The following is a 13025-nucleotide window of genomic DNA, read 5'->3' as shown; positions in this document are numbered from 1 at the left end:
ATGTGGTGTATGCTATTTTCAGAATACTAAGGTTGTTCAAGAGGTAATTTATGTAACTATGCAATCATGTTATACATTAATATATTTCACCTGATTCAAGAACTATCCATGTTGATGGAAGTAATCTTAAGAAACAAATATGAATCATGGCTCTCTTGACCTAGGATCACTATTTTAACAGTACCTGTAAGCCTGGATTTCCTTGTCTTCCTTTTTCTCCTTTCAGTCCCTTCAGAAAAGAAGCACATTTTCTTAAAATATACATTTATCTGGGAGATGTAATTAAACTATCAAAAATAACACAAAGATGTAAACCCTAAAATCTTATCCTAAACCAGACCCAATCAATTTGAAAAGTTACTCTCCAAGAGATCAAAGCAGAAACTGTGCAGAAAGATACAACTTCTACTCCAAACACAGAGGAGCCAAGTTAGGATCCAAGTAGTGACATGATACTCTTCTTTTTCTTGTAGGTATTTCCATGACTTTTAGATAGCAAGGAGGAATATGCCACTGGTTATAATACAGTAGGTAGGCAGAGGCCAGGTGGCATTACTTTGACTATGAGCATTTATGTGATCCCACAGTGCCCGGGACAGAATCCAGGCTGGGACAAAGCTGTGTCATGTCCCCTGGGGCAGCAGCACAACCCACATCCTCAAACGCACACCATTGCCAGGACCACACAGCTCTGCACCAAATGTCAAGAGCCTGCTCAGCCCCAGAAACACAGCTGGAAATTCTTACTGGGCATACTGGGCAGTTTTCCTTGAAGAAGAGTTAGGGCTCAGTGCTGTTATTCTTCAAGAAAACCTTCTGTGGAGCTTAATCTCAAAAAAAAAAAAAAGCTCCTGAATTAACACCCAAGACTTGTATTCATAGTGTTGCCAGATGATTTCATTAGAAACAAAGTTGATATACCTGGATACCACTTTCACCCTGGTTTCCTTTGTCCCCCTGTAAAATATTAGAAGAAAAGTCTCCATTGTAACATGATTCATTTCAAAGACATGTAGTTTGTGTTTTAATTTAATACAGTAAATACAAAAGAAGTATCTAATAGCTTTTATTTATACTGAATGAAAACAAATCACCTCATGCCTATGTACACAAACACTGAGAAAAGTACAGAAGGTTATATTAAGAAGGGAATCCATCACAGAAAGAACTATAAAAATGAAAAGTGGATACTCATATACCAAGTTAAAATTTAAAAATACAATATAATTAGGTGGCAAATCCAGCAGGATTTTATCCACTCAGTGCATGGGAGTGGAGAGGGGGCAGTATATCTGATAGGTTAAATTTCATCTGAATGCTAACCACTAAGTATGCTTGCCTTCACCCACAGAGAACAGCATATAAATAATCTCTGTAACACTTACTATAAACTCATCAAATTCAGAAGTTATACACAACAGACCAAAGAAAAAAATATTTTTAATCAGAAAAATAATATTTAATCAAAACCATGTAAGGACTAAGTTCCACTTCCACCCACTCCTTTTGACTTTCATTGAAATGTTTATGGAAAATAAACATTAGTAGGGTGACTGGCAATCAGATGGTGCAAATGGTACTTAAAAGGCAGGTATCTAGGTTTATCAAGTTGTCTGAACACCATCTAATTGACACTGGAGTGAAACAGGCAGCTCTTGAAAACTGTTCATGCTAATTAATGACAGAGGTATAAAATATGTACTCCCAGAGAGTGCCTCTCTCTCTTCCTTGACTGAAAGGAAACTTAAAAGTTATGGGAGATGGCTCCTGCCCTAACTCTGACTTCTGAAATCAGTGTGACTGTTTAAATAGACATGAATCAAAATGTTAGGCTATGACCATAGCAACTCATGAAACTAAAGAGACACCAGGATGGGGGGTGTGTTTGCAAAACTGTATTTAATAAAACAGTTACGATGGAGGTTTTTTCATCTGTTTTGCCCATTTTCTTGTAAGAGGCAAGCATGTGTGTGTTTGGTTGGTTTTTGTAAGAGAGAATGTTTAGTTAAATGCTAAACAGTAGTAAAGAGGAGACTTTGGCCATGGCAAATATTTTACTGATTGAAAATCACAGAACTTAAGAGGGTATTTATGCCAGCTGTATTTGGTTATATTGTACTTAAATGAAAAATATTTGGTTTGGTTTCAAGTTTTAAAATAAGCTATAGCTGAAAGGCATCACTTCTACTGTCAGATGCCCAAAGTGCACTTTTTTCCTAAATAACTCCAGTTAACCAGCAATATGTATTCTGAGTTGCATCTTTTCTTTAAAATGGATAACGACTTTTGCAAAACCTTCTTCAGTTTAAAATTTAGAGAGGTTCCATAAATTTTAACAAAATATTCCTTCTTAAAATCAGTATTACTGTCTTGGCACATGTACCTTACATGATCCTTAGCTATTGAAACTGAATATATGGTGATAATGAAACTTATTGAACAACTGCTATGACTGACTCAACTCAAGTCATACTTCCATTGGGCTTCAGTACATTTTAAAAGACTTAAGCCAGGAAATCTTTATCCTTATGTGCTCTGGAAATTACTGTGTTGAAACTGGTCAGAAGACAAATTTTTCTACATAGAATCACAGAATCATTAAGGTTGGAAAAGACCTCTACGATCATCAAGTCCAACTGTCAACGAAAGACTACCATGTCTCCTAAACCATGCCCTGAAGTGCCATGTCCACACATCTTTTTCCAAGACATCTTGTCTTGGAAAAATGGAACAAAGGTTCTATTACGTCATTTAGCTGAGATAACCTCATCTAAATTTGAATCTTTCTCTAGCCTCCATTGACCAGGGATTTGTTTCAGTTCTCTACACATAGCACTTAAGACGCTCTAGGCAACCCAAGTCATCCTCATATATTTCTACTGACATGTGTCTACCAACATCTTAAATACTCTAGCATACCTAAGACATCCACACATGGCTGGCATATATAATACTGGACATATAGGAAACCCATGCCCTTCTGGAGCAGAAGCTGAAGTCTAGTGGAACACCTCTGCATGGGACTTTCATAACACCACCCATCTAACTGCTTCTTTACCCTTCAACCTTTCTTTCCATAGTGAAGTACCTGATTCAACTCTACTTCTGTAATGCCTTTTCATGAAGGGCTTCATCCTTCAAAAGGTGGTTTTCTACATTGCTGGTAATACTACACAGTAGCATTATAAATTTTTACTAACTGCTTATTTCTATCTGACACCTTACCTGAACTTCCCTTGCTTTTATAAGATATTGTGTTTATTCTGAAATCTGCAGTTTGAATATGTAATGGAGAAATCTTTGCCCTAGTTGAGAACCCAGTATTTCCCAGGAAATGTTGCTAGATTTCTAATACAAGTGACAGATACATTACCTAAAAACAATTTATTTTTATACAATTTTTTTCTATATATTCAAATTTGAAGTTATTATTAAATCAGTTCAAATATTATTTAATTTTTTATTTAACTTATTAATTTAATTAATTTCATTTAATTAATTTAATTAATTAAATTAATTTAATTCATTTAATTAATTTCAAATTAAAATAGATTTTAAAACTTACATTTAAATACTACATTTGCATTGAGAGCAAATATAGCAACATTTTCAGCCTTGACAACTTGGCTTGAATAAATATCTATTTTGAATAGTTGCAGGTAAAGCTTGGTAGTTACAGTAAACTATATCCTAAGGAAACAAGTCTATCTGTTCCATGACATGAGATCAATTATATTGGTCCAGAGAAACATTATATATGTTTATATATAACATTATGTATAATTTTAATGTATAACATTAAAATAAGTTTTATACTCATATAGGCCAATTAAGAAACTCACTGAAAAAAACCCCAATTCTTTGTCATTTTTTCCGATAAAATAGACTAAAATAATGAAAGTAATAGCAGTACTCTATCTTGCAAAGCAATGAAATATTTAATTTTCAGGATGTACTTATTATTGCTTTAAAAATGTCCAGAATAAAGAAATCTTAATTAAAATTTACACTAAAAATGTAATTGATACAAGTCAGAGCTCCAGTTACAATTAGAATTAATTGATTTACAGCAATGCAACTATTTTGCCTTCAACCACTTTTGAAAGATGACAGGTGACAAGTGTTCAACCCCCAAATTCTCCTCAAATCATGTTACTGAAGATTACAGTGAATATTTTTCCTCCAGCTGGATATATTCTCCACCAGATAAACATGTAATGTTTCCTTCACATAAATCTGCTTAACAGAATGTGTAAAGTATAAATTCTTCATCTTTCTGTTTCTTGGTTAAGTTACATAGGAGAAAGGTGCCATCCTGAAAAAATATCACCTAGAAAACACAACTCTGTAAAGTTCTTTGCAGTTACCCACAGGGCATGAAGAGTAATGATTTTAAATTACTTCTAATTTTCAGGTTCTTCAATCCCATCCTACAGACAAAGCATAGCTGATTTTTCCTCAAAAGGTTCAGGTCACAATCCAGTGAGTTCTGTGAGTTATAGTAGGATTAAAACAAGTCAGTATTTTAAAACAAGAAATATTCTAGGGGCTTTCCAGGTTCCAGTCAGACAAAAAGTTCTGCATTATTGGCTGAGACAGAACTGAGAGGTTTCAACCACACAGGAGATTTTTAGTAAAATGCTATCATCCTGTAGAAAAATAAATCTCCAAGAAAGCATTTAATGCAATGTTAATTAGAGCTTTAAGTTACGCAAAAACCTGTGTGCTTGAATTTCAAAATGTGCCGAAGAACAACGTTGCCTATAATTTTTCAACTTGATACTCCTTAAAGACACATGACTGTCAGAAAACCCAACATACCTACACTTTAAAAATAAGGATGACTATCCAGACAAGTCAAACATCAAGATCAAATTTAACAATGTGTTCCCAAAACAGTTCTTCAGCAATGAAGAATTTCAGCATAACCACATGTATAGTGATGTTCAATAGATGTAAGGCTGCACCAAGAGATGGTGAGATCCTTGAAGGCATGATCTTTATGAGAACTCAGTATGCGAGCGCAATAAACATAGTTTCTTGTCTGAAAAGGACATATAATTTTGAACCTGTACAAGCAGAAGTAGTATCCACCTAACCTAACTTTTGCCATCTAAAATTTCAACATTTAATTTAGCTAATTGTCTAGGCTTCAGCTACAGTCAAAGAAAGGCATAGAGATGTGAATTGGTGACTCCCCAAGGAGCTGAGACTCTCTCAGCTAAATAGGGAGAGAACCCAGACATCTTGGTTAGATCAGATAACTCTTAATGGCTGAGGCTAAGAGAGCTGAATCTGTCCCAGCTGCCTAGGGTTAATTGCTCCACTTCTTAATGAAGTTCCAGTAAAGACTTTGTACAGCTGACTTTATAGCTGTAGCACTTGCTATAAGATATAAGATTAAGTAAATATAGAATCATGGGTCATACCATTACATGCTATAATTCATAATGGAAATTTCATTAATACCTATGCCATAATATTTTATGTTAAATCCATTTTGGCCATTCTCTCCTCCCTATGAAAAACAATTTTTTTTTTCTAAAGAATGGGCCTTCCAGAATATACCAACTATCCTCTAGTAATAACAATATATTTAGAAAAAGAATTTCCTTTAATAATGATCACTTCTAAGAAAAGCACTTCCAATAAAATACGTAATTAATGTAAAGCTAGAAAAATACTTACCTTTATACCCTGGGTACCAGGAATGCCTGGGTAGCCTGGTTCACCTGGAGCACCTGGTAATCCTAGTTCTCCCTGAGTAATACAATAGCTCTGTGTCAGTGATGTGCTGTGTGTAAGAACATGTATTGCATGTTTTCTCAATGTCACATGATATACTTTGGCTATGCTATTTTGAAATTTTATAACTAAGGATGAATCAAATGCCTGGAGAATCTGTGAAGGCATGCTGAATACAGAGAAGGCACAAAAGAGACTCCTAATTCTTGAGTTTTCCAGTATCCATCTTTTTAAATTGCCTTTTAATACAGTTGATGTTGATTTTTCAAAATTATACAAACAAAACTATCTGAAGTAATGGCAATGTTTGCAAGTTTGAACTTCATGAACAGCTGACTTACACTGTTTAAAATCTAGTATAAAATTAGTAAGAATAAACCATCAAATGGATTCTGATGCAATTTTATGTTAACTACTGTTTTATTTTGAAACAAACTGTTTTGAAACAAACTAGTCATGGAAAATCATGGAAAATCAGTAAATCATGGAAAGTAAATCAATCCGTCCTTCAACTAAAATACTTCCAGATTCATATTTACCTTGGCTCCTGATGATCCTGGTTTCCCCTGTATTCCAGGTTCACCTTTATCACCCTATATAACAACATAAGAGTGTGGCTGATACATCAGCCTGTTTTGTCATATGTGGTATGAATAGAAAACATAAACAGACACTGCTGGGAAATTGGTTCTTAAAAATAGCCACAGCTGCTGACTGAAGGGCTAAAGTTCTGTTCCCTTATAGGAAATCTGAAGTTTCAACTTTCTCTCAGGAAAGATGAGATACTGATGAGAAAATGTGATCTGCCAGCCTCTGTTTACCCGTCCCTTCCCCACCTGCTTATTTTCCCTTGCCCAGTCACACCATGTTTGTGTGTACTGACTTCACATTTCCACCATCTTATTTAATAAAACCCTGAAAATTCTTGGACCTCTCTAAGCCAAAATATGTTTATTTATGGTTTTCACTGTAGCCTATGGAATTAGGCATATACTCAGCATGAGGATTTTCATGTAAAATCTAAGAATTATTGATTGCTTCATGACACTCTTCTTGAAGGATGAGCTTATTAGGAATGATTCTGTAACAACCAGCTTATATTCTAAATGAGAGATAAATACACAAAACAAATGCATTTTCACAAATGAAAATAAAGCTAACTAATTTTTAGTCATTTCATAGGTATTCAATCTTTTCGACCATGGCAAACATTGACCACTTTAGAAAATGTTACCTTCAGTACACAATTTTAAATTAATGCATTCTGTATTTTTGGATATAAAATAATGTATAGTTGGAAATGGAGCTAAATGTAAATACAAAGTTGAGGAAATGGATTCTGTATTCCTAAATACTCTCTAGGACACACAATTCAGTGCTTACTATCCAAAACTTAAATTAAAGGTTACACTAACAGATCTGTATTTATAGTACCTATTTTAGTTTCTGAGAGCATGGGTCAAATTAATTCTTGCTGTAGCTGCAGTGCAATCAATAAAGTTACATCTGAAATAAATTTGGCTCCTTGGGTGGAAAAAGCAGCATGTAACATTATTTAACACATTTAAAATATAAATAAATGTAACATGGGCAGAAAGTTCTGATGTATACAGAGAATTATCTGGCTCCCAGCACTGCAGAACATTTTCCAGGACTGCAAAGCTGAAACAAAGCCTCATGACCATTTCTGCAATTGTTCCAAACCTCATGGGATGACAGGCACCATTACTGAGCTATATTAAGCTCTCTGGAGACAGAACTATCATATAAGGTAATATAGGAAACATTGTATAGCTACTCACCAATATTCAATATACCAATAATTCAGCTGTGAAATCCTGGTGTTTTGTCACCTATAAAGCAGTAATTTATCAAAGTCACAAGCAAATTAGCACAAACACTTACCTTAGGCCCAGGAGCTCCAGGCAGACCAAATGAGCCTTCTGGTCCCATCAAACCCTATTTATTTTTGAAAAAGGCAGACACATATCTGTAATAAGCTAGAGGAATAATGGCTTCAGTATAGAGTATTAATATTAGTATTGCATTTCTATAGTGAAATAAATAGGACAGGAAATGTAACGTCTTTCATCATATTACTATACAGGCTGTAGCTCTGATACAGTACAGTGGATTATTTAGACCTTCTATGGCCTAAGGAAGGGCTACTGTGCAATGGAAATAAACATTCAGGAAAAAAGCACAGCGAGGTCATGACATACTCCTCAGAGAAAAAATTCTGCAACTCAGAACCCTGTCTGTGTGATCTGATCTTTAACATATCTTTAATATGTCCTTCGCTATAATTGAAAGTGACACAAGAGTTTCTTAGTTTCCATTTAGTGTTCCCAAAATCAGCAAAAGTACACACAGTATTTCATTATTCCCTTCCATCTTTCTTATTCCGTGTCCCTCAAACATGTTGCCATGCCTTGATTCCTTTTGCAAACTTTGTGGAGATTTATCTGGACCAGCTAATTTTGAGGCCACACCTTTGCATCTTCTGCAGAATCTTCAGGATTGAACTGTTTATTCAAGAATGCAATAGATTATGACATTTCAGATTAAGACATTTCAGCACATGTACAAAGCCAGAGCATTGCCAAAACTGGGCCTTGGATTCTTCCCAAGGAAATGTGTTGGTAAAGACATGTTTAGTTGTCTTTGTTCCATACATAAACTAAGGGCTAAAGGGTGTTAAACTATCAAATGGCTGGCTTTCTTGTTTTCTGTTTAAAGCTACTCTAAAGTATAGATTAGAAAAGAAATCTTTTTTTTTTAATCGTACTTTCCAAGAAGGAATTCCCATTTACAGGATTTTCCACATCTGGTGTTAATATATGTCTTTCTCACCACTTATTCTAACTTCTCTTTGACTCCAGAACTGCATGCATCAATAAAAACAATACATTATTATTGTTTTATTTGGATGTGCATATAAACTCTGAAATATGATCTGCTGTTAAGACTGTACTTAAGACACAGCATAAAAAAAAGCATAATAATACAGAAAGTCAAATGATTAAATAAGACCTAGAATCTAACTTGTCAGAGATTAAATTTTATCAATTATTCTAATTGATAGCATTTTCAAAAATTTAGTCTTTGCTTTCACAGAGATAAACACAATCACCTTCTATTTAGTACTAAAGGTTAGGAACTATTCAGTTCAATGACATTATCTCAGACCGCCTTCAAAAGTTACATGTCATCAAAAATAAATGTATGTCTACTTGTTATACTGTCTAGTTGTTACACAGATTGTAACTCAGTTTTGCAAAAAAAAAAATTAACTTTCTTTGCTAAAACTAAACAAATGGCTTTGTTTTTGCAAATGCAAGAGAAAATTCAGAATATTTGGAAAAAGGAGTAATTCTTGGGTTTTCAGGGTTTCAACACTCTCTGGTATTTCACCTGTACTTTACTGTTAACTGAGGCAGCACAGATTCACTCAGGTTTCTTTCCTGCTGTGTTGTAAGAAAGTACTGGCCACCAAAACTTTCTATCAATAAACATAGGCATTTGCTCTTTTGGCCACAGACACAGGTCTGTGAATACAAATAAATAGTATCACAAGACTAAAACTTGAGTAACTTTGCTGACGATTTTCCTAAGCCTCAGACTTTTCCCATTCTGTCAATTGCACATGAAAAATTTTCTATTAAACATCATTTTCTCACATCAAATAATTTCCAACACTTTCCTGAACTTTGAACAAGAACAAGATCTGCTTGTTTTTACTTACACAGAAAATCAGTCATCTTACCAAAGATGATGCAGTGAATCTAGTGTCATCTATTATTTGGTAAATAAAGGTTTACTATACCCTATACCATTTCTTTCATAATTTTGGAAGAGAAATTACCAATTCCCCTTCAGCTGGAGTGAAGTTTCTGAGGTCTGCTTCCACTCATAACCTAAGAGACAGTGTATTCCCATTAACCATTTGCTTATGGCCTATGTTCAGCATCAGCTTTGTTACAGCAAGTGTAAGAAAATATTAATTTGGTTTTGGAACCGAACCCTGATTATATTAAGACTGTCTCAATTCACTTGCACATCAGGCCTGCTTCTTCACTTTTTCTCTTTTTATTTACACAGTAATATAAGGTTTTATAAATTTTAATTTCACTGTAAGGCTTAATTCAATTTGGCTTTTTAAAATCAAATGTTATGTTATCTATTGACCTCCTCACTTCTGAAATACAGCTCTCTTCATTGTGTGATATTTTTTGCATTCCTAGAAGGCTACCTCCCTTTTCAAAAAAACACTGTGAAATCATGATTTTCTTATCAGATTCCTGTTCTGTGCTCATTACTAGCACGTTAATCAGTAGAAGAAAGCAAGCCCAAGTTTGGGGAGGGATAGGGGGAAGGGATGAGAAATGTGACTAGGGCATTTCTGTCTCCTTTCACATCACCACCTCAGTGCAGCCCTGTGTTTCAAATACGTAACACACTACTGAGACCCTACCCTCTACCAGCTCCACACTTCTAGTTAATACCCACACCAGTCCTTGGATTGCAGAAGTGGTTAAATGTTCATCACAAATGTTCCTCTTCATTTTATCTTATACAAAATTGAAATACTACCTGTACAAAATAGTTGGTTTGGTTTTTTTTTTTTTAAATCAGATATCTGTATCTATCCACACTGATCTGCAAACATACTCTAGAGACGGCAAATCAGAAAATACATTTAGTATAACTAAGGTCAGGAAAGGGAGAAATAAACCCCAGTTGTCCTGGCTTCTTTTCTTGCACTTTAATTAGTAGGGCATATTTAATGTATTTAATTTGAAGAATTGTAGGAAGACAACTACATGAAATCAGCACATTGCAAGAAGAAAACTTTCAGATGCAATATAGGAAAAGCTGGAGAACTTAATCTGAAAACTATGGCATGTAAAATTAAGAGAAGATCATGTCCCAAATAAAAATAAAGAACAATCAAGGACATAAAATGTAGTGTTACTCCCACATTTTCCAGAGCTGTCACTATTTATGTGGCAGATAAATTAATAAATTACTGATGTTGGCAATGTAATAGGGATACTTATTACTGAAGAAGAACTTGTTACTGAAGAATTTTCCCAAGCTTTCCATCTGTTTTTTCTGGAACAAACATATTCAGCGTGACTAATGCAAGGAAAATCCCACTGTCTTTTCTGGTTGAAATTCCCTAATGCCATATAACGCATTCAAATATTCCATGCATCAATTTCTTACTTATTTTATCAGGTGACAAAAGATACATTAAATGAGTTGACAGAAAACATGAATAAATTATTTTCAAGTGTGTCAAGAACCAGATGTTATTTATTTAAATAAAGTTTGAAGAAAACATGGTAGGTGAGTTATTTGAATAAATATATACACTTTGGAATCCCACAGGCTTTATTATAGCTGTCACTATAGGCTTCCCTCCGGAATTTTGTTCAGCTTTGTCAGAAAGAAATGGAGCAAAAATTTCCAGCAATAGGCAATAAAAATGGTTAGAGGCACAGGTAAGAGAACAAACGTGCATGTGTTAACTAGTAGGGACATTTGAACTTCCAGTTCAGGCAACGTTTCTTCCAAATGTGATCTAAACAACTGCAATAACTGGTTCTCAAGGAAAGTTATTCTTTCCAGAGAAGATTTTTATGTGGCTGAACAAGTCCTTTAAGTTCATGAAAAGAAAATTAACCAGTGTACTCACTTTATACAAAAGGGCTTCTGAAAGCTGTAATATAGTGGTCATGCCTGTGGTAGAGTTAGGAAAGGAAGAGCTGCCGGGTAGATGCAGAGTAGCTGTATATTGTGCAGGAAGCTCCAAATGTGTCAGGTGGAGGAGTAGCCCGGAATTTGTAAAACCCAAAACTGGTTGTAGACTTTCTCTCCAACAAGACATTTGGTTTTAATTGATCATATATTTTATTAAGGAACTGCAAGCATGGAAAAAGAAGTGAGCTCTTCAATACATTTACAGACATTCATATGCCTATATATAATCTCTGTTATCTGAAAACCAGAGTCAAGTTTTTTTAAACCAAGCATTATTCAGAGAGCAAGTTCAGGGCTCTCTCCTTTGTCTGTGGTTATCTACAGAGATAGAGAAGAAAGCACAAGGCACACACTCTTAGATCTGAATTTTCTTTGAGGAAAACCAATAAAACAAAGTGAAAACTTAAGAAAATACATAGGAAAGAAGATGAGTTCTGCCAATCATACAACTTTGAGAAGTCTATTTATAGTTTAATAACCTCCTCAGCTTCTTCAGGTGACAGACCACATATCTATTTGGATTCCACATGACTAAGCATTACTCAGAACAATCAAAGCACCCTAAAGTAAAGTAAAGATTTGAGTGTCCTTCGTGGAATCAATGATCTCAGCACCATCTGACAAATACAGAATCAAAACCAAAAGACCACCTCAAAAATGGTGAGGTGTACTTGTGATAGAATAGACGTACATTACTGGACAGACACAGAGCAAACCTTGACTTACAGGGTGTGTGACTCCTCCCTTTGGATGTCTGAGAAACCTGACTGATTACAAATTAAGTTTAGCACCTCATTTAAGTGCAATTCATATGCAAGGTAAAAGAGAAACTTGGGAGGGGTATATTCTCTCTGAAAAATAAAGTCAGAATACTATTCAGCTTTTAGCATCTGAAGTTCACCCACCTTCTGACTGGAGAGAAAAGGCAACCTTCACAGAAGAATCAAGAACAAATGGCCAGTGAAAAACAAGAAGTCTTCCCAAACGGACATTACATTCCATTAAATCAAGGACCCTCTGACCAAATAATCCTATATAAAATGACAAAATCCCAAGAAATTTGGGACAAAAAAAAAATACAGACGTGCTTTCAGGGAGAGGGCAGTAGGAATTACAGATAGTGAAAGGACTTCAACTGAACTGATGCACATAATCAAAACTTTAACACTAAAAGATAATCAATAATAGCAAGAATAGAGAGAACTCAGATAAGCCTTAGGCCAAGTACATGCTCCCTTTAGCCAGGTAGGCATATGTTGCTCTTATTACCAGGAGTAATTGGAGAAGAACAGGCTCTTTCTAGAAATAAAGAACCATCCAGCATATGTGTTGTAACTGGAGCATACAGTCTTCTCTAAAACCTTTGTTGTCAGGTCTCCTGGGTGTAAGAAGAGCATGGGACTCCTTATCACCAAGCTCAGAAAATCCACAAACCAAAACTGTCTTAGCTGGCCAGACACAGGCAAAATCTGGTAAACCGCATCTGACTTTGTCTTTTGGTGATCCTTAAGACA

At 35.0% G+C, this 13025-nt stretch overlaps 1 protein-coding gene across 1 annotated transcript in view; it reads right to left on the bottom strand.

Annotated features, from left to right (window-relative positions):
- Positions 1-13025, bottom strand: part of COL21A1 (collagen type XXI alpha 1 chain) — a 114259-nt gene that overhangs the window by 10306 nt on the left and 90928 nt on the right. Inside the window, exons 20-24 of the mRNA XM_064447881.1 lie at positions 7651-7704; positions 6285-6338; positions 5689-5760; positions 922-957; positions 185-229 (exon numbers count right to left, since the gene is read on the bottom strand). Of these exons, the coding sequence (XP_064303951.1) occupies positions 185-229; positions 922-957; positions 5689-5760; positions 6285-6338; positions 7651-7704 (261 nt within the window). The remainder of the gene's footprint in view (positions 1-184; positions 230-921; positions 958-5688; positions 5761-6284; positions 6339-7650; positions 7705-13025) is intronic.

This window comes from Phalacrocorax carbo, chromosome 3 (genome assembly GCF_963921805.1).
Source record: "Phalacrocorax carbo chromosome 3, bPhaCar2.1, whole genome shotgun sequence".
NCBI classification, from domain to species: Eukaryota; Metazoa; Chordata; class Aves; order Suliformes; family Phalacrocoracidae; genus Phalacrocorax; species Phalacrocorax carbo.
This window is presented reverse-complemented; position numbering and strand designations above follow the sequence as displayed.